General features: G+C 38.2%; 1 protein-coding gene across 1 annotated transcript in view; it reads left to right on the plus strand.

Annotated features, from left to right (window-relative positions):
* The window catches only part of RNF141 (ring finger protein 141), a 65649-nt gene that overhangs the window by 22050 nt on the left and 21899 nt on the right, over positions 1-21700 (plus strand). Inside the window, exons 2-4 of the mRNA XM_006885416.1 lie at positions 2304-2500; positions 10425-10533; positions 20339-20520. Of these exons, the coding sequence (XP_006885478.1) occupies positions 2358-2500; positions 10425-10533; positions 20339-20520 (434 nt within the window). The 5' untranslated portion in view covers positions 2304-2357. The remainder of the gene's footprint in view (positions 1-2303; positions 2501-10424; positions 10534-20338; positions 20521-21700) is intronic.

Here is a 21700-nt window from a genome sequence, read left to right on the forward strand (position 1 = left end):
AGTGAAGTGTCTCAGTCACAAAAGGAAAAATACTGCGTAGTGCCACAGTTGTAAAATGGGACTGACTTCGGGATTGTGGAAAACGTAAGAAAAGGGGATAAATAATGTGTACTGCATTGAAACAGATGAGGGTGAGAACTGTTTAAAAGAGGTATATGATTAGGTATTATTGTCATGACAGGAGTCTAGAACGAAAGCTGCATAGTGGAGTGGACTTGGGGGAAGGGATTGTATACCAATGAAAGAATTTTTCTTTTACTTTTCAAAGAGAAGAGTGAACTGACGGGGCTGGGTAGATAGGGAGAAAAGTGCAACAATGAATGAATGGAAATCCAAAATTTGTAAACTTTCATTAAAATCATAAATGTTTACTAAAGGATTAAAAAAAAAAGTTATCTGGAGTAAAAATACCCAGCTGTTCTCTAGCCATACTTTGAATTTTATCTTACAAAACTTTAGAAAAAGCAGTTATCAAATACCTGTTTTGTGATTGTATTTAAAGTCAATCAATAACTGATCTCTGTTTCTAACAGTCAGGAATCAAAAGATGAATTGCATTAGGAAAATCTACTGTAGAGGACCTCTCCAGAATGCTGAAGAGCAATTATGTCAGACAAGGGACTAAGATGTGCGTGATTCAGGCCATAGGCTTTGCAGTTACCTGTTATGTATCAGAGAGCTGGGAAATGATCAAGGATGAAAAATTGATGCCTTTGAGTAGTAGTCTGGAGAAGAGTATTGAACATACCAGGGACTGCCAAGAGAACTAACAGTCTGACCTGGATAGGGAAAGCCAAGCTGTTTCTTGGAGGCAAGGATTTTGAGGCTGTGTCTCATATATTAGGCACATGGCCAGGAAGGACCAGTTCTTAGAGAACGACATCATGCTAGGAAGGGTATAGGGGCAGTGCAGGAGAAGACCCCAGATGAGATGGATTGACACAGTAACTGGAGTAAGGGGGTTAGGTAGGTAGGTGTTATCAGAGACAGTGAGATTGCCGCAGGATAGAGCAGGGTTCAGAGTTATTGTGCATAGGGTTGCTGTGAGTTGTGATCTACTCAATGGCACATAACAACAACATTGATAGTAGATTATTAAAGTGGTTATTTTAACTAAAATAACATCTTCATATTTACAAAATAAGTTACTTAAATTCCAAGTTAGTTACCTGCAAAGTTTAATTGAAGGTTACTGACTTTCAGAAAAAAGTCTACTTCTGTAAAAATTTGCAGCCTTGGAAAGTGTGGGCAGTTCTATTCAGTTCTGTGGGTCTCTTTAAGAGAATCAACTTAATGGCAATGGATTATTAATGAAGATTTGGAAAGTAAAATAACTGTCTACCTCCCCCTTCCTCTAGCAGAAAATGTGAAATTTTCTTACAGAGAGAAAATGTGAATTCCTTAGTAGTTTAATTTTCTCAAATTTTTCAGACAAAAAATGATTTATATTATTAACTTTAAAATATATTATATATTTGCATTTTAAAACTCCAGTAATACTTTTTTAGGTATAATACATCTAAGATAAAAAAAATAACCTAGATATACGTTGTCTAAGTTGTATTTAAGAATGTGAGTGCTACAATCTGAAAATATGAATTAAAATTTTAGTTCTGCAACCTACCAACCGTGTCAACTTAGATAAATCATTTAAATCTATTCTTATCTTTAAGAGATAGGAATAAAATAGTAACTACATCGAAGATTTGTTATAAGGAATTATATTTGGAAAGTACTTAGTTTAGAAGCTGAAATGTAAGCAGTCAGGAAATGTTCTTATGACAGTTATATAAAGTAAAAAAGATTTCTGTTAAATATTGTTTTAAAAAATTCCAACACTTATTGTTGTAGAGTCAGAATCAACACAAAGCTGACCCTCCAGCAGGTATTCAGAGGCTCTAAATTGCATAGGAGATTGCACATCTTTCTTCTGTGGAGCAGTTGGTTGACTTGAATCCCCAGTATTTGGATTGACACTGCAATTCCCTACCCACTAAACTGCCAGAGCGTCCTTCCTATTAAATACAATCACTTAAATTTCTATTTTTCTTTTAATAGTTTTATATTTGCAAAATTTAAGAAATTACTCTTTAATTAGCCTCTCAATAACATAAGTGAATCTTGTTTTCTAATTTAACTGTGTATCTGAAAACACAAAAATGTTATCTGTTAAATACATTTTCACCTGCATCTTCTGAACTTAAAAGTACTCCTAATTTTTTTGTTTGAGTTTTTTTAAGGGATGGGTGTATATATCATAGATATACTTGAAAGTAAAATTAACTTTTATGTATGTTTGACAGAAACTATATGAATGAAGCGACATCCTTTCTGGAATTTTGAGACATCACTTCATCATGGGACAGCAAATTTCGGATCAAACGCAATTGGTTATTAACAAGTTACCAGAAAAAGTAGCAAAACATATCACATTGGTTCGAGAAAGTGGCTCCTTAACTTATGAAGAATTTCTTGGGAGAGTAGCTGAACTTAATGATGTGTAAGGTTTACTTTTTTCTTAATTTTGATGTGTGTCTCCTATAGTATGGCTACATGAGAAATACTCAGAGATACTAATTGGTAAATCTGATCTTAATGGTATTTTTTCTACTTTAATTGCAACCATTTTCAGCAGTAGTTAGCAAATACATATTGAGCACCTATCATAAGTAGATTTCCTATGTAGTTATTTTAAAATATGTAATGGGGACAAAAGAGATTAAAGGAAATTAAAATTGAATTTTTAAGACAGCACAAAGATACTAAAGCAATATTAGAATATACAACATATATCTCAGTCATTGTACATTGCTGGTGATGACAGCTGTCATTGAGTTGAACTGTCGTGCACAACTGAACAAAAAGCTGGTCAATCCCATACCATCCCTGTAAGTGGATTTTAGATGCCACCTTTGTGATCTATAGATTGTACACTAATGTACTGTTATTTGATTTCTGCTTTAAAGTTCTCTACAGATGAATAACAAAAGGGAATATGCCAATTAGCACCTCTAGAGAAAGGCTCCTGGGATAATGAAAGGCATTATTAAAAAGATCTCTATATCAACCAGCTGGAAGCAGGAGCGGCATCCACTTCCAAAATGGCTTGCCTCTGGAAACTCTTTGTACGAACAGTGCTCAGGCTGTTCGTTCATAGGGTCGCTATGAGTCGTCTACAACTCGACGGCATTAAACAACAACAACAACATATCAACCAGTTTAGCTGGTTAAAAATATAAATCCTGTGTGCTTGCTTATTGAGCCATTTTGCTAGAGAAATACATACACAGTAATAGCTCATTTTTCATCACTGAGAAATTAGATATTTCATTTATTAATATTTTCTAGTTAGATTATACCATTTGGATCCCTGTTTAATCATTATGAATATAATTTTTTTCTAAAATGAAATATAAATATCTCTGCTTTCTTTCAGAGGAGTGCTAGTGACATAGTTCATACGGAGTTGTGCCCCTATCTCCAAAGTGGCCCCTCTCTGCCCTTTAGAATTCAGCACCTGCTTCATGAGAGAAAGATGAGCAGTCTTCCCATGCAAAATTTATAGCCTCAGAAAACCCACTGGAGGGTCAGCTCTGAGTAATTTCCAACTTGATGGCAATGAGTTTGAGTTTTTTCTACCTTCTTGAACGTCACAGTCAACAGAATTTAGTGTTTTGTTTATGAATTAGAGTCTTTATTAGATCAGTTTGTACTAGTCTGTATAGAAACTATTGAAATATACTGGATACTCTATCCCTCAATGACCCAGACTGCTGTCTTTAAAAAGATTACATTTATATGTTTTATTTCATAGTGATCATTGGCTAAAAATCTTTATAGCTATTAAGCTATCCATACTCACCTCTCTTCATATATATATATATATATATATATAACTTTTTAATTATTTTCTTTTCCCCTATAAGTAAAAATATTGTTCCATTTGTGGTATAATCTCATTTGGATTTGCCTCTTAAATGAGATCTTATAGTTTTCTTTAGTCTATTCAAGATACCTACTGAGCATATGCAATGCGTATGTCACCCTGTCAACTTGGGTATTTTAACTTGGGTATTTTAACTGAGGTCTAAAATGATTACCCAAGAAGCCCTGGTGGTGCAAACAATTAAGCTCTTAGCTGCTAGAAGATTGACAGTGCGAACACACCAGCTACTCCATAGGAGAAAGACTTGGCAATGTTTTATAAAGATAAAAATCAAGGTACCTCTTTAAGGCTGTTCAACTTTGTCACATGGAGTTGCTGTGAATTAAAATCAACTCAATAGCCCCCAACAACAACAATAAAAATTTAAGTTATTACTGATAGATCCAGTACTCCAAAGTCTAAAGTTCTTTCCATTGTTACACACTGTTGTTCTTCTTATATGTCTGTGACTCATAGTGACCCTATGTACAGTAGCTCTGAACCCTGCCCTATCCGAGCCAGTCTCAAAACTGACACACCTACTACCTCCATTACACTAGTTACTGTGTCAATCCATCTCATCTGGAGTCCTTCTTTATTGCACTGTCCCTCTACCCTTCCAAGCATGATGTCCTCCAGGGACTGGTTCCTCTTGGCCACGTACCCAAAGTATGTAAAGTAGAATTTCAAAATCCTAGCCTCCAAGGAGAAACTTGGTTTCACCCTCTCCAATACAGACCTGTTTATTGTCTTGGCAGTCCATGATATGTTCAGTACTCTTCTCCAGCACCAAAGCTCAAAGGCATCGATTCTTCTATCATCTTTAGTCATTGTCCAGCTCTGCTGCATAGCAAGTAATTGCAAAGACCATGGCCTGGATCAAATATACTTTAATCTCTAGACTTTAGAATTTGGAGATGTCCTTAACAGCCAACTTCCCCAATGCAGTTTAGATTTCCTGACTGCTTGTGCTAAGATTGTCATTACACATTGTTGTTGATTGCCTTCGAGTCAAGCACGACTCATAGCAACCCTATGAACAAAAGGCCTGAAGGCTTTCTATAACTATCGACATTTATCAAAGTTCATAGAGTTTCCAGAGGCATGTTGTTTAGGAAGTGAATGCCACTCCTGTGCTTCCAAGGATTACACGTTACCTTTCCTTAAAACCAGTAAAGGTCACATAAAATCAGTAGCCATCTACAACAGCTTATTATGTGGACTTAACATTGCTCCGGTTGTTATATGCTGTCAAGTCAGAATCTACTCATAACTGATACCATGCTGGGTTTTCAGAGGCAGTATATCACACAATAAGAGACGATCTATTTTTCCCTATAGAACACAGCTGGCATATTAGAACTGTGTGCCCTTATGTTGGCTGTGTAATTCCTTACCTACTAGTATAATAGTAATTGTTGTTGTTGTTGATTGCCTTTGAGTCAAGCACGACTCATAGCGACCCTATGAACAAAAGGCCTGAAGCCTCTCTGCAACTATTGAGTTTTTGGAGGCATGTTATTTAGGAATTGGATGCCATTCTTGCTTCCAAACCTGTCATAGAATTTATTGGTTGAGTCACCTGCAATGTATAGCAATCCTATGTACAGCATCTCTGAACCCTTCTCTTCCTAAGCCAATTTCACTAATTCTGACACACCAACCCCCATCACTCCAGTTACTGTATTAATCCATCTCATCTGGGGTCTCCCTCTCCTGCACTGTCTTTCCACCCTTCTAAGCATGATGTCCTTCTCCAAAGACATATCTCTCCTGGCCATGTGCCCAAAGTAAGTGAGGCGGAGCTTCAAAATCCTAACTTTGAAGGAGAGACTTGGTTTCACCCTCTCCAAGACAGACCTATTTGTTTTCTTGGCAGTCCAGGGTATGTTCAAGACTCTTCCCTAGCATCGCAACTCGAAGGCATCTATTCTTCTTCTATCATCCTTAGTCATTGTCCAACTTTCTGAAGCATAACAAGTAATTGAGAAAACCATGGCCTGGATTAGGCTCATCTTTAATAGTCACTATTAATAGTTTAGGGTAAAACAGATCAACCTAACTCCCATTGCACTTTATGATAACAATATTAGATGGTACAAGACATACTTAACACTCTAGACACTTGGCACATTAGTTAAAATGAAATAATTTTTTTATGGAAATGACTGGAGTCTACTGATACTATCAGTCAAGAAGCCCCTGATGTCATAAAATTTAAATGTAAAAACAACACATTTTTAGAGGTTAACTCAATACCATGCTACCATATTAACACCAATTTAGATCAGTTTGAAGACATACTTAGATAATTCAGCTCTCTTTAATCATTATTAATATTTTTATGAGTACCCATGGGCATATCAGCCTCCACTAAGTGACTTAGAGATAAATAAATTGAGTCTTTCAAAATTTAACATCTATTGGGGGGAAGCGATGGGCAGGGAGTAAAGTACGGCAATGAATGAATGAAAGGAAATCCAAAGTCTCTGTAAACTTTCCTTAAAATAAATTTTAGAAATTAACATCTAGCCCTAGGTAACAAAGCCTGCCAGACAAAGTAATTCAGTTGTGCCAGTTCCTAGTTCCGTTTACTAGTTCTAAAGTCATGCTTCTTCTGTATAGGGTTAGCCTTACAGTCCTCAGACAGCACTGCCCTGTCAAACACCCAGCTCTGAATCATGGAGATTGGTTTTGAGACTATTGGATTGTCTTCCTTAAAAATAACGAAAATTTCTCTCTGTACCTATATATGCATAGAAAGTAAGGATGCATGTTAAACTTCTGTTTGTGTGTAGATAGGAAATTGCTGGAGAACAAGGCAGTTAAGGGAGTTTTGCATTTCACTGTATTTTAATAATGTCATCGTTTATGATAAAAATGTAGCTAATCATGGGTTTTAAAAACCTTTAGCATCTTACTCTTTTTTCCTCTTTTTAAAAATTATCCAGGTAGTAGTTTTTGAAACATTACTTTTAGGAGCATATTTCTTTTTTTATTTATTGTGATTTGAATGAAAGTTTATAGAGCAAATTTAATTTCTATTTAAGGAGTAAAATTTGGTTGAGAATTTTAGCAGTATAATAAGAATGGACTGTGGTTTTATCTTTATTGTTTCAATTCTCATCAATGACATTTATAGTTCCTTTAGAGTCTTAGAATTTATATATTTATATGTGTGTTATCTCCAGTCTATAAGTTTTCTTTGAATAAAATGTGTCTTAGGAAATTGTCTGCAGGCAGACAGAGGTAACAATTACGAACACCTTCATTTTCCTTATTTAGCACAGGACATTTCTCATCAGTTTTGGTTCTTAAAACCAATCCCCATAGGTCAGAGTTGGGTGTTTGATAGTGCAGTACTGTCTTTGGAGTGTAAGGCTAAAACGACACACACTAATTCACAAAGGAGCATGTCTTTGTAGTTGGAAAATAGGACTAGGAACTGGCACAACTGAATTATTTTGTCTGACAGACTTTATTACTTAGGGACAGTTGTTGATTTTTGACAGACTCAGTTTATTTATCTCTAAGTCACTTAGTTGAAGAGGATATACCCAGGGATCCTCAAACAAAAATGTTAACAATGATAAGAGAGCTGCAATATCAAAGTACCTACCTCTTTGGACTGACCTAAATTAGTGCTGATAGCGTGATAGTGAGTTAATCTCTAAAAGTTTTAAATTTTCACTTTACAATCTTGTAACTCTCTAAAATAACTCTGCTAGGGAAGGATAGTAGAACCATATTTAAAGTATCGTAAAATAATTTGTTTTGCTTGATTTGACCTCAGATTATCTATAAAATCTTTTCAAAGGGAAATGTTTGTGTTGTTGCTTAAATAAGCACAGTGAAGAGAAAGAGTTCTTTATATACAACTGAGATAACAGTAAAAAGTTGAATAGGTGAAAACAGATAATCCTTTTGAGTAGTTTACTTTTTGAGATAATCCTTTTGTATAGTTCATTGTTTTTCAAATTGTCTTTGTTAAAAATTGAAAGACCTCTGTGATATAGATACTAAAAGAGTTTTCTAACTATTCCATTATACTTTTGACTTAAAGCTTCATATATAAAGTTGTGTGTTATGTAAGTTCAAAACATTGTTTATTCATCTCTTTATTTCCCCTTTTACTGGCTTACCTTATCCAACACTTGTTCTCTCTCCTATCATTCTTATCGTCAATAATATCATTAGCATCAATTTTTAAAAATCTTATGTTTTAGGCAAGTGTGTCAATTAATTTTTACACAGATTGTTCCATGATATTGATAAGAAAACAATGTAGGTGTCATTGGTTTGGATAGTTCTAGCCTCCACCATCCTCATAAGGGGAGACAGTCCCGTCTCACATCATCAGCACAGAGTCAATTCCTATGAAGTCAGACATGCCCCACACTCCCACACCTACTTCTAGCCCTTTTTAAAAACTTTTTTTTAACTTTATTTTGTTATTTTGTTTGTTTGTGTATGTACTGTCAAATTGGATCTGACTGGTATAGGAGGAGATGGACCCTCCTTCTCCAGCAGAGCATCTGGTGGATTTGAACCACATATCTCTCTGATTGCAGTGCAACTCCTTGCCACTAGGCCACCAGAGCTCCCCTCCTTCTAACCCTTTTAACACCAACTAGTAGTCTAGTGGTAAGCTGTACTGTAATCCCAAAGGCATGTAGTTCAAAGCTGCTCCATGGGATAAGGATGGACAGTCTCCTCTTGTGCCATCTACTGCCTCTGAAAACTCCCTGGAGGGTCAGCTGTGTGTCAGTTCTGACCCAACAGTACAGCACAACACACAATAATGCCTCCCGAGGCTCTCACGCTCTGCTACTAGATCTATTGCTGTGGCCACACAGAGCTCACAGACCAGGCTTAAAATTATTAGGTTTATTGAGAAAGTTAAAAGGGTATAATTTTTAATTATAAATAAGATACAGTTTTTCAATCAGGACAGCTTTTCAGGTATGCCAGAAAGTCCTCTGACCTTCATCCTAATGACTGGGCCAGTGTTATAAAGCTCTGTTAGAGTTACTAGTTATGGCGTCTGATCCTACCCCTCTAGTAAGCTTGGACAAAGGCCGTGGCTCCATGGGGTGGCTGTTCCACTTTGGCTCTGTCTCACATGAACCTCTGGTTCTTGGCTATTTCTGATTCTCCAGCTGTGTTAGTCTAGTCCTGGTCTGTCTTGCACAGGAATCACTGATCCAAATGGACATACTGTGGTTTCTACTTCTCCTTTCTTGTTGGTAGCAGCATTCCCCTTTTATGTCTGAAGCTACTCAGTTGAAGGCTGGTGCAATGACAAAAGACTGATCTTCTCGTTAATAACCTACACACCTTATTTGCATATCTCCACCAATAAGGTGTTATTTACCTCATTCACTTACTAGTATAGCCCTATCCAGTTAGGTAAAGAATTGATGCCTTTGAGCTGTGGTTTTGGAAAAGAGTACTGAAAATCTTATGGACAGCCAAGAGAACAAACAGGTATATCTTGGAGAGAGTGCAGCCAAAGTGTTTTTTGGAGGCAAGAATGATGAGACTTCACCTCACATACTTGGGGCATGTTTCTAGGAGGGACTATTCCTTAGAGAAGGACATGATGCTAGGAAGGGTGGAGGGTTGGTGAAGAAGAGGAAAACCCTCAAACAGATTGACACAGTGACTCTCGCAGTGGGCTTAAGTGCTTCAGGAAGTGTGAGGATAGCAGAGGATAAAACAGGGTTCAGACCTTTTTTTCAAAAGGGTCATATGAGTCATACTCAATTTGATGGCACCGAACAACAACAACCACCACCCAGCTATATACCAAAACTCAAAGCCAATAGCTAGGAAGGTAATTTTGAAAAATCAACCTACTGTATCACAGTTATGCCTAGTAGGTAATAAGTTGTATTGCCAACACAAAAGCAGGCAGCTCAAAACCACAAGCTTCTCTGCAGGAGAAAAATAGGCAGTCTCCTCCTATGTGATTTACAGTCTCTGTAACCTGCTGTAAACCTCCTGGAGGGTCAGCTATGAGTCCGTTCTAAATAAAAAACAATTGGTTACATATTTTACAATGTTTTAGCATTCTCATTTCCATTCTTTTGGTTCTTTCTTTATTAATCTACCTTCCTTACCCCTCCTTAGCATCTCATCTTTTTAAGGGTAGATGTTGACCTTTTGATAATAAATAGTTGGTTACTTAAGGAAGTATATTGCTCAAGGGTGATATTTATTTTATAAGCCAGTTTATTTGGATGCAAGGTGACCACTAGGAATTACTTCATTTCTAAGTTCAAAGGGTATCTTAGGGCAATCTTCTTGGGGGTTCCTCTACTTTTTATCAATCCAGTATCTTTATTCACATATTAAGAATCTGATTAATACATTGATTATCATTGTCTTTGTCTACTTGTTCTTGTTTTCTTTTCTCGAGGTGTTGCTTAAATTTTTTTATAAGACCATTATTTTGTATATGAATGTGAAATGAGAAAATTTATTTATCTCTTTTCAGAACTTCAAAAATAGCTGCTGGTCAGGAAAAACATCTTCTCTTTGAAGTACAGCCTGGATCTGACTCCTCTGCCTTGTGGAAAGTGGGCGTACGGATAGTCTGTACCAAGGTGAGACTGATAGAGACTTTCAACTCTGACCAAAACTGTTTTGATGAGTAGAATCCCACTAGTGTTATTTAGCAAACCCACTGGAGTCAAGTAAACTGTGACTCAAGGCAACGGCAACCCTCCTTGAAGTCCTGAGGCTGTAAATCTTTACAGGAGGAGACTGCCTAACTTTTTCCTTTGGAGGATGGAAGATTAGCAGATTGTACATTGCACATTAGGGGAACTAAGTGTTAATATTTTTGTGGTCTTGTAAAATATAGATTTAATAGTGCTGTTGCCTTCCAACTAATATTTAGATTTAATTGCTACGTACCACTCCCGATTGCCAGTGAATCAGTCTGACTCATAGCAACCTTTCATTGGGTTTCTAAGGCTGTAACCTTTTATGGGAGGGTACTGCCCATCTTCTTCCCTCTACACCATTGTTACTGTTTTTGTTATGGGCTATTAAGTCAACTGTGACTGATGCATTGTTGTTATTGTTGTTAAGTGTTATCAAGTCGGAACTGACCCATAGCTGACCCTCCAGCGTGTCAGTGAATCGCATTGGAGGAGAGTGACCATCTTTTTCCTGCCAATTGGCAGTGCAGCTCCTTAACAGTAGGCCACTAGAGCATATGTATGTGTGTAAATGAAAGTGTTGAGGGGAGCTCTGGTGGCCTAGTGGCAAGGAACTGCACTACAATCCCAGAGGTGCACGGTTCGAATCCGTCAGATGCTCTGCTGGGGAAGGAGGGATAATCTCCTCCTGTACCGGTCAGATCTGATTTGACAGTACACGCACACAAAAATAAAATTAAAAAAATAAAAAAAAATGAAAGTGTTGCAATACTGAAGGAGTCTATGTGCAAATATGAATGATGCAACACATCAAAAGAAATTGAAGGAATACAAAGTCACTGTACCAAAAAAGAATTGGTTGATAATGACTTATATCAAGAATATGATCAAGAACCAAAGAAAAATAAGAAAGCTCAAGTAGCACTGAAGGCATTGGCTAAAAGTTGAGGTACTTCAGCAAACAAATATAACCCTGGTCATGCTCACTGGTTTATGCCAAGAAATTGGAAAGCGATCTACGTGGCCAACTAACCTTGGTCTCATTCCAAAAAAAAGATGCCTCAACAGATTGTATAAATTGTCAGACAATATCATCAATATCAAATGAAAGTATTGTCAATATCAATAATGAAAATTATTTTAGAACTGCTGAAACAGTACATTAACAGGAAACTGCTAGCAATTCAAGCTGGATTCAGAAGAGGTTAGAACGAGGTATATATCACTGCTGATGTCAGATGGATTTTAACGAAATGTAAAGATGCATAAATAATAATGGGTGACTGGAATGCAAAAGTTGAGAACAGGGAAGAAGGATCAGTAGTTGGAAAACATGGACTTGGTGACAGAAATGAGGCTGGAGATAGAATGATAGAATTCTGTACAATCATTGATTTTATCCATTGCAAATACTTTTTATAAGAAACCTAAATGAAGACTATAAACATGGATTTTACTTGATGGTATGCATAGGAATCAGATCAATTACATACGCAGAAAAAAAATTATTAGAGAAGCTCAATATCAGCTATAACAACTAGGCCAGGTGCTGATTGTGGAACAAACCATCACTCATATGCAAGTTCAAGCTGAAATTAAAGAAGGTTAAATCAACAAGAACCAAAATTTTACCTTGAGTCTGTCCCACCTGAGCTTCAAAACCATTTCAGGAACAGATTTGAGGCCTTGAACACTAATGAGCTGTGGAAGAATATCAAGACTATCATCCATGAAGGATGCATTACAAAGACAGAGGAGGAAGAAGACCAAGAAGGATGTCAGATGAGACTCTTGAGTATTGCACTATAGTGCTGAGAAGCCAAAGCAAAGAAATTAAGGAGCCAAACAGATTTTAAAGGACAGCGCAGGAAGACAAAGCAAAGTATTATAATGAAATGTGCAAAGAGCTGGAGTCAGAAATTCAAAAGGGCCGAATTTGCTCAGCATTTCTTTTTTTCCTTCTTCTTCTTCTTCCTTCTTTTTCTTTTTCTTCTTGTGTACCGTCGAGTCAGATCTGATTGGCACAGGAGGAGATTTCCCCTCCTTCTCCAGCAGAGCATCTGGTGGATTTGAACCACATGCCTTCGGGATTGCAGGACAGCTTCTTGCCACTAGGCCACCAGAGCTCCAGGCTCAGCATTTCTTAAGTTGAAGAAACTAAACAACAAATTCCAGCCTCAAGTTGTGATACTTAAGGATGCATTGGGAAGAATATTAAATGATCCAGGAAGCATTAAAAGAAGACAAAAGGAGTATACAGAGTCATTGTATCAAAATAAATTGGCTGACATAGAAGAATTTCATTAAACAGTGTATGAGCAAGAACCTGTGATGATGAAGAAAGAAGTTCATGTTGTTATGAAGAAACTGGCGGAAGACAAGGCCCCAGGAATTGACAGCATACCAATTGACATGTTTTAACAGACTCTGTCCTGGATGCACTCATCAGGTTGTGCCAAGAAATCTGGAGGCCAACCACCTGGCAAACTGACTGGAAGAGATCCGTATTTATTCCCATTCCAAAGGAAGGTGATCCGACAGAGTGCAGAAATTATCAGAACACTGCATGGTTCAAAATTGGGTAGGGTGTATGCCAGGGATGCATCCTATCTCCATACCTTTTCAACCTATATGCAGAACAGATTATCCGGGAGGCTGGGCCCTATAAGGAGAAATGTGGGGTCAAGATTGGTGGACGATTTATCAACAACCTGCGTTATGCGGATGACACAACCCTGCTTGCTGAAACTGAAGAGGACCTGAAGTGCCTGCTGCAGAGTGTCAAGGACTGCAGCCTACAATATGGATTGAGGCTCAATGTCAAGAAGACAAAGATTCTCACCACTGGACCAATCGGCAGCATCAGGATGGATGGTGAAGAGATTGAGATTGTACACAGCTTTAGTTTGCTTGGCTCCATAGTCAGCAGTCTTGGCACCAGCAGCCAGGAAATTAAAAGGCGCATTACCATGGGAAAGTCTGCTGTTAGGGACCTCTCCAAAGTTCTGAAGAGCAATGGTGTCTCTCTGGAGACTAAGGTATGTCTGATACAGGCTATGGTCTTCGCAATCACTTGTTATGCATCAGAGAGTTGGACAAAGACCAAGGAGGATAGAAGGAGAATTGATGCCTTTGAGCTGTGGTGCTGGAGAAGAGTATTGAGAATACCATGGACTGCTAAGAAAACAAACAAATTCCTCCTAGAAAGGGTGAAACCAGGCGGCTCCTTGAAGGCAAGGATTCTGAGGCTCCGTCTAACATACTTTGGACATGTTGTGAGGAGAGACCGGTCCTTGAAGAGGGACATCATGCTTGGGAGGGTGGAGGGACAGCACAGGAGAGGAAGGCCCTCTATGAGGTGGATTGATTCAGTGACTGGGATAATTGGGATGGGAGTGTCAGAGACAGTGCGATTGGCACAGGACAGAGCGGAGTTTAGGGCTGTTGTACATAGGGTCGCTATGAGTCGCAAGCGACTCGACGGCACATAACAACAAACAATTATTTATATCACATGCAAGCAAGATTCTGCTGAAAATTATCCAAAAAATTACTGGAACTGCACATCAACAGAGAATTGCCAGATATGCAGACTGGATTTAGAAAAGGCCGTGATATTAGGGATAGTATTGCTAATGTTAGATTGATCTTGGCAGAAAGCAGAGAGTACCAGGGGAATATATGTCCGAGTTTTGACTATGCAAAGGCATTTGACTGTGTGGATCATGACAAACTGTGGCTAACTCTGAGAATGGGAATCCCAGAACATTTGATTGTTCTTATGTGAAACCTATCCTTGGACCAGAAAGGCAGTCATCAGAACAGAGCAAAGAAACACTGCATGGAAGGGTGTTGTATCCCAGGGATGCAACATACCTCCATATCTTTTCAATCTATATGTGGAACAGATCATCTGAGAGGCTGAGCTCTATGAGAAGGAATGTGGCATCAGGGTTGGAGGAAGACTCATCAACAACCTGCGTTATGCAGATGATACAATCTTGCTTGCTAAAGAAGGTCAAGGACTGCAGTCTTCAATATGAACTGAAGCTCAACATCAAGAAAACAAAGATTCTCACTACTGGGCCAATTGGCAGAACCATGATAGAAGGTGAAGAGATTGAGGTTGTTAACAGTTTCCGTTTGCTTGGGTCCACAATCAACACTCTTGGTACCAGCAGCCAGGAAATCAAAAGATTAATTGTATTGGGAAAGTCAGCTGTCAGTGACCTCTCCAGAGTACTGAATAGCAATGATGTCAGGGTGCGGACTAAGGTGTGCCTGATCCAGGCCATGGTCTTCACAATTACTTTCTATTCATCAGACAGCTGGACAGTGACTAGGCATGATAGAAGGAAAATTGATGCTTTTGAGCTGTGATCCTCGAGAAGAGTATTGAATATACCATGGACTGCTAGGAGAACAAACAAGTTCCTTCTAGCGAGGGTGAGACGAGGCTGCTCCTTGAAGGCAAGGATTCTGAAGCTTCGACTGACATACTTTGGGCATGTTGCAAGGAGGGACTAGTCCTTAAAGAGGGACATCATACTTGGGTGGGTGGAGGGACAGAACAAAGAGAGGAAGACCCTGGATGAGATGGATTGACTTAGTGTCTGGGGTAATGGGGATAGCTGTGTCAGAGACAATACGACTGGCTCATGATAGAACAGGGTTCAGACCTGTTGTACATAGGATCACTATGAGTTGCAAGTGACTTGACAGCACATAACAACATCATGGATATAAATGATAAACTGAGTATTCATGAATTCCTGAAGTATATTCCTGACCAAGCAATAGAGAACCCCTAGGTTAGGAGATAGTTCCCTTAAGAGCTTGGATGTTACACAATAATATGCCATGTTTCCTCCTCATGCTGGTCACCACTGTGCTTTTCGTATAGAAGAGTCAGTTACAGAGTTGATCCAAATTAGTAGTTTTAATTGTTTAAGTAGTAACAGAATTTTAAAGATAATTAGAGAAGGAAGAACACAGAGATTTTCATTTCAGCCTTCACCAAATGCCTCAAGTTGAGTGGCACCTATTAAAGTTTATAATTGCTTTAGATAAAATACAGTTTAACACCTTTCAGATGGGCTTATCTGCTCTTAAATTTTGCTTAATTTAGAAATACATTACATGTTAAAAGGCAGTATGCAATAGCTGCCAAAGAAAAAGCTTTCAAAATTTTTGTAGTATTAATCACAGAGATAGCTAATGTTTTAGTGACTACCACTATAACTTCTTATTTTGTACATATATACCACAGGTCAGATTGACAGAATATACATTAAAGTGCTTGATTCAGGATCTAGTTTAAAGTTATGTATACTTTAATCCCTGAGCTCAAAAATATATACCAACCACATTTTGGAGTCATTGTCTGATTTTTCTTTCAGTTGCTTTTATTGTTAGATTCATGTTATATTTACATTAAATTCTAGAAATTTTAAACAAGGTGCTCCTTAGAGATAAGGATGCTATGTCTCACATACTTTGGGCATGTTCTGAGAGAGACCAGTCCTTGGAAGAAGATGTCATCCTGGCAAAGATGAAGGGTTAGAGAAAGAGATGAGGACAACAAGTTGGATTGATAAAGTGACTGTAACAATGAGCTCAAGTGTACCAGAGATGGTGACGATGGTGCAGGATAGGGCAGGGTTCAGATCTGTTGTTCAGAGAGTTGCTATGAGTTACAGTCTACTTGATGGCACCGAGCAACAATAAAACAAATACCACATACCCACCTAACCCCAGTAACTGGGAATCTGCAACTTTTTTGCTTTATAAGGTAAAGACAAAGAAGAAATGAAGAATGAATTGCACTGAAAACATGGGAAACCATTCCTATAGGTTCAGTATGTCTCATATGCTTTCACTGCACAGATGTGAATTTACAGAGTATGTAATCTTGCAAAATGATTTAAAAATGAATTTGTTTAAAAGCCTACGGGAAATGGTAATTTTAAAAAACTTGTATTCTCATTCATTTCTTTCTGATCCGTCTTTTAAAGTAAACCAGTCATCTGGTCTTGTTGCTTTTACTATGTTTCACCTCGAATTTGTTGCTCTTGTTAAGTGCCATCAAGTCCACTACAACTCATAGCAACCCTATGAACAACAGATCTGAACTCTGCCCCGTCCTGCACCATATCACAGTCTATGTCATGCTTTCTCCCAATATGTTGTTGTTGTTAAGTGCCGTCGAGCCGCAGGCAACTCATAGTGACCCTATGAAGGAGTGTCCTCGATGCTTGGGTGCCTTTCATCCTCTCTCCAGGTTCATAGGGTTTCAGAGGCAAGCTATTATGGAAGTGGATGCCACTCCTCCTTCCAAGCTTGTTTTAATCCAGGAGCTCCACCCCACTCTCTGTCCGCATTGGGTGGCCAACTAAATTAATTACTATACCTTCAGGTTCTTCTTCTAATTATAACTTATGTTTCTATGAGATAATTCCTCTAAAACACAATTCTTTTTTTTTTTAATTTTTTTTTTCTAAAACACAATTCTTATCAGTCATTTTCTTGCTTAAAATTTACTCACTACCCACAAAAATTGTTCCAACTTTCTAATCTTATTACAAGGACCTCTAACGGTGTGACTGCAGCCTATTCTCTCCCTCCCTTTTCACTGCTATGTCAGTGCTCCTTTTATAAGGAGCTCTGGTGGTACTGGGGTTAAGACATTCAGCTGCTAACTAAAAATGTTAGCTGTTTGAACCTACTGGTTGCTTTTCAAGAAAAGGTGAGACGGTGTACTGCCATAAAGATTTTTACTCTTGGGAACCTAGGTGGTTCTACTCTGACCTAAAATCATGAGTCCGAATCAACTTGGTACCAGTAAGTATCCCTTTTTATACTCATTATTTTCACCAGGCTTAGCTAAATAAGGTATATCCCATTACTTTCCCACTTCAGTGCCTCTGCTTATGAAATTTCCTTCAACTAGTTTAAACAAAAATAAACAAAATGAATAGATAGGGATAGACAAAAAAGACTCTACTCATCACTGTACATAGACTTGGCAGATGATATTTCTGCATTCATATTCTCTCTCTTTCATTGCCTTCAAGTCAGAACTGACTTACACTTATTGCTCCAGTGCGTTTCCAAGTCTAAATCACACAGGCGGAGGGTGCTCATCTTTCTCTCTCTGAGTCATTTGTGATTCAGACTGCCGGACAGCTGCAGTCTTTGGGTTAGCAGCACAGTATATTCATGTAACTGTGCAGAGCCAATAGGAGGCATCATATGCAAACTTGTTCATCAGAACCAAAGTCCCTGAAAGAATTGAGTTGCTGGTCCTAGGGCCTTAGGACTCTAAGTCTCGGAAAATGTCAAGGTCAACTGACATAATATAGTACATAAAGACAGTGCTTTACATTCTACCTTGGTAAGTAGTGACTGGGGCCATAGGAGCTTATGAGCAGACATCTAAGGTGCAACTGTCATTCTCTCCCTTTCTGGAACAAAGAAAAAAGAAATTGTGTTCTTGTTTGTGCTATGGATGGTAGAGACAAGATGTCTGGCCTGGGATGGAATACTGCCAGTCCCACAGAAGGTTGGTGTTTGGGTGCCCAGTTAGGGCAGAGTTTCTGCTTATTTTTAAAATGGCTGTGTGCCCAAAATGTGTATGTGGCCATGGCCCCTCCTCTACAGCTAAAGCAGAAATCAAAGGGCAGGGTACCCAGCCTGAGACAGAGATTCTGCTGGCCCTAGAGTTGCCTGGGAGAGTCTACCTGGCCAGGGATAGTGCCTTTGCCAGTCCAGGTAATGGGTGCAGACAAGGTACCCAGTCAGAGATGGCACTTTCTGCTGGCATAAAGAGACAGTAACTGGCAATCTGAGATCTCCAATGATAATGCATAATGCATAAATGACACACTGCTCCAAATGTGAGTGTGGCTAAGAAATCTACAAAGGTACCCAGTGAGAGGCAAATACTCTGGTCAGTGGGGGTGCCCCTATCACTTCAGGACAAGCCTCAGCAGAAATGCTCCAAGAGATAGTGAGTCTGCATATGGAGATGTGCACACACTTCCAACACCAGAAAAAATTGGTGAAAGCCTGGCCTTGGATACGCCTGGGGCCAGGGTTGGGAACACTGTCAGCCAGACAGTAGGTGGTGGGGTGGGGTGAGGTCGTTCCCCTGATCCCCAAGAATGTATAGGGAACAAAGGGAAGAGTGTACCTTTGTTGTCCTCAGCCAGCTGCCAGTGTGGACAACAATGCAGTCTCATGTTGCCACACTGAGCAGAAAGCTGCCTGTTCAGAATGACCACTCTGTGCCGTCTACAGTTGAATGCTCTGTCTCCTTACTCAGGGTTTTCATTCTCTATCTTCCTTCTGCTGGTGTTTGAATTACTACTGGATCTATCTTTTTTAAACTCAGGGTTCAGGATTATATCTATTCATTAATTTTGTTTTCTGATGTGTTGAAAAGGATGTTGGCTGCTGCCTGCCTAGTCTTTCATCTTACCTGGAAGTTAACCCTCTATCTTATCTTACATACCATTTTCTGTGCTGAAAGGAAGTCTTTCTTATGTCTCTATATTTTCACCTCTGGTCCCGTAATATAATGATTCACCTGTTAAATCCAGCCTCAGAGTGCAAATCTCAACGGGACCTTTCCTAGGAGTCCCTCAGTAGTATAATGCTTCAGGTCTAACTACTAGCAGGAAATTTAGTAATTTCTAGTTTTCTATGAATAAGTGTTTTTTACTTATTTGGTTAAATTTAATGCTAGATATTTAATTCTTTTATATAGTATTATAAATGCAATTATTTTCTTATTTTTTTCAGATTGCTCATTCTAGATATCCACATATATGTATTTACTCACTGATTTTTGTGTGTGTGTGTCACCCTGTTTTTTGTACCGGTGTGCTGAGTATGTTTTGCTCTAGTAGCTTTTTGTGTGTAAATTCTTTGAGGTTTTCTATATGTAGGCTTATGCCATCAGCAAAAAGAAAAAAAAATTAAAACCTTGAACTCACTGCTATTGAGTCAGTTCTCACTCATATCAAACCTCTAATGGGTTTGTGAAGTTGTAAATCTTAACCAGAGGAGACTGCCTGCCTGTCTTTCTCTGCAGGTGGATTCAAATCACTGGAGACACTGGGCCTTTGGGTTAGCAGCACAGCACACTACAGACTATCACCAGAGCTCCTTAGTCGGAAAAATGCGGTAGCTAAATAAGGTTTTTTTACTATAGTTCAAAATAGCCATCCCGGGAAAATTCAGTTGCTTTTGTTAACATGTCCTTAAATGTGATTTTCTTGTTTTAGATTGAAAGTTGGCCTATAAAATGAAACTTGATATTCATGAAAGCAATCTACTGTTTCAGTTGCAATAGAATGGCAGATGATTGTTGGATACATTTTTTTAAGTAAAAGAATTGTATTTATATTTACATTAATTTCTGGAAAAGTTGCCTAACCTCATCAACTCTAAAAAGGGTGATGACTTCCCCATCTTACAGTATTATTGGAATTGGGAAATGATATAAGTTCGTGTAAATTCTTTAAGCTCCACAAATATAAGAAACATCATGTTATTATTTATTTAAATTTAAATATTGCTGTCTTAGTATATAATTTGCAAGCCCTAAAACTTTATTTCTTTGGAAATTTGACTATATATTTGTTTTTTGTTTTGGGTTTTTAAAAAAAAAAAGCACAAAAACAACAAAACAAACGAGCTTAAAAAATGTTCCACTCTGTTAAATGTTCCTTTGTGCTTTTAGATTAACAAAAGCAGTGGAATTGTGGAAGCTTCACGGATCATGAACTTGTACCAGTTTATCCAGCTTTATAAAGACATTACAAGTCAAGCAGCAGGAGTATTGGCACAGAGCGCCACCTCTGAAAACTCTGATGAGAACGCATCATCTGTAACGTCTTGTCAGGCTAGTCTTTGGATGGGAAGGTATTGCATGTGTAATTACTGTGTTTTACTACTTTTCCAATTTGTAGGTGACTTAATTTCATTAATATTTTTCAATGATATTTTTAAAGCCTATTACTTTTTGCCTTAGGGCATTTTTCAGATTACTCTATGCTTCAGGGCGTTGTTAGGATGACAATTTAAAGATAAAATAATTCACACCTGCTGATGTTTCAGTTCTCTCAGCTTTATGAGCTTTAATTTCATGACAAGGCAATAGTCAATGCCTCCCTGCCCCTTTTGCAGTAGGTATTTCAGTTCTAGACATTTAAAGCGCTTTGGAGAGTCAAGTCTAAGAGTTTGGAAAAATAATCCAAAATTAGTCTAGCTAACTGGAGTACTAAAATTTAAAGTATTGACTCCAGGACTTGGCAGTCACTTCAAAACCGAACAGGCAGTTGGTGCACGTGTTACATATACTGAACCACTAGAAGGAAATGAGGCCAGCCAGAGTTGTCTGCAATAGTGTGTGTTTACTCAGTCCAGCTGATACATTATTATTCTATCTAAACTTTCTTTTCCTTCTCTATTATACTTTAGCATTTGAATGTTCCCACCTGTTGCCATTTGACAATATGACCATAATTTAAGTTTATAAATACCTCATTGGAAAAACAACTTACGTGACTCCAGACATGTTGGCAACCTGTCTTGTTGTCATACTGGGCAGGCAATAAGCTTATCTATGTTGACTCTGTTTTATCTTAAAGTTGGGAAGGTATTACTTACAAACAGCATTGTACCATTTAGAGTTATGATTTTTCTGGTTCAGTGGAGCCAGCTAGTTTCAAAATACTGTGTGGTTCCATTTATCATTTCCTGTTTATCTTGATAAGTTATTTGATTTTATAGGTTTTAACTTCAAGTGTTAACTGACACACCAAATGAGATTTAGAGAATTGAAGTATTGTTTAGCAAGAGGCTTACCTTTTGTTGTAATCTTTGAAAGATAGGATTCTAGTTATATGTTTCTGTCTTCAGAGTGTTCATTTTGTGTTTTCAAAGCTGATAATAGTGCTTACTAGTATTCTTAAGGTCAGTAGTTGTTGTTGTTGTTGTTATGTGCTGTCGAGTCGTTTGCGACTCATAGTGACCCTATGTACAACAGCCCTAAACCGTGCTCTATCCTGTGCCAATCTCATTGCCTCTGACAAACCCATCC

Source organism: Elephantulus edwardii, unplaced genomic scaffold (assembly GCF_000299155.1).
Source record: "Elephantulus edwardii isolate Elephantulus edwardi_28Jun2011 unplaced genomic scaffold, EleEdw1.0 scaffold00044, whole genome shotgun sequence".
Lineage (NCBI taxonomy): Eukaryota > Metazoa > Chordata > Mammalia > Macroscelidea > Macroscelididae > Elephantulus > Elephantulus edwardii.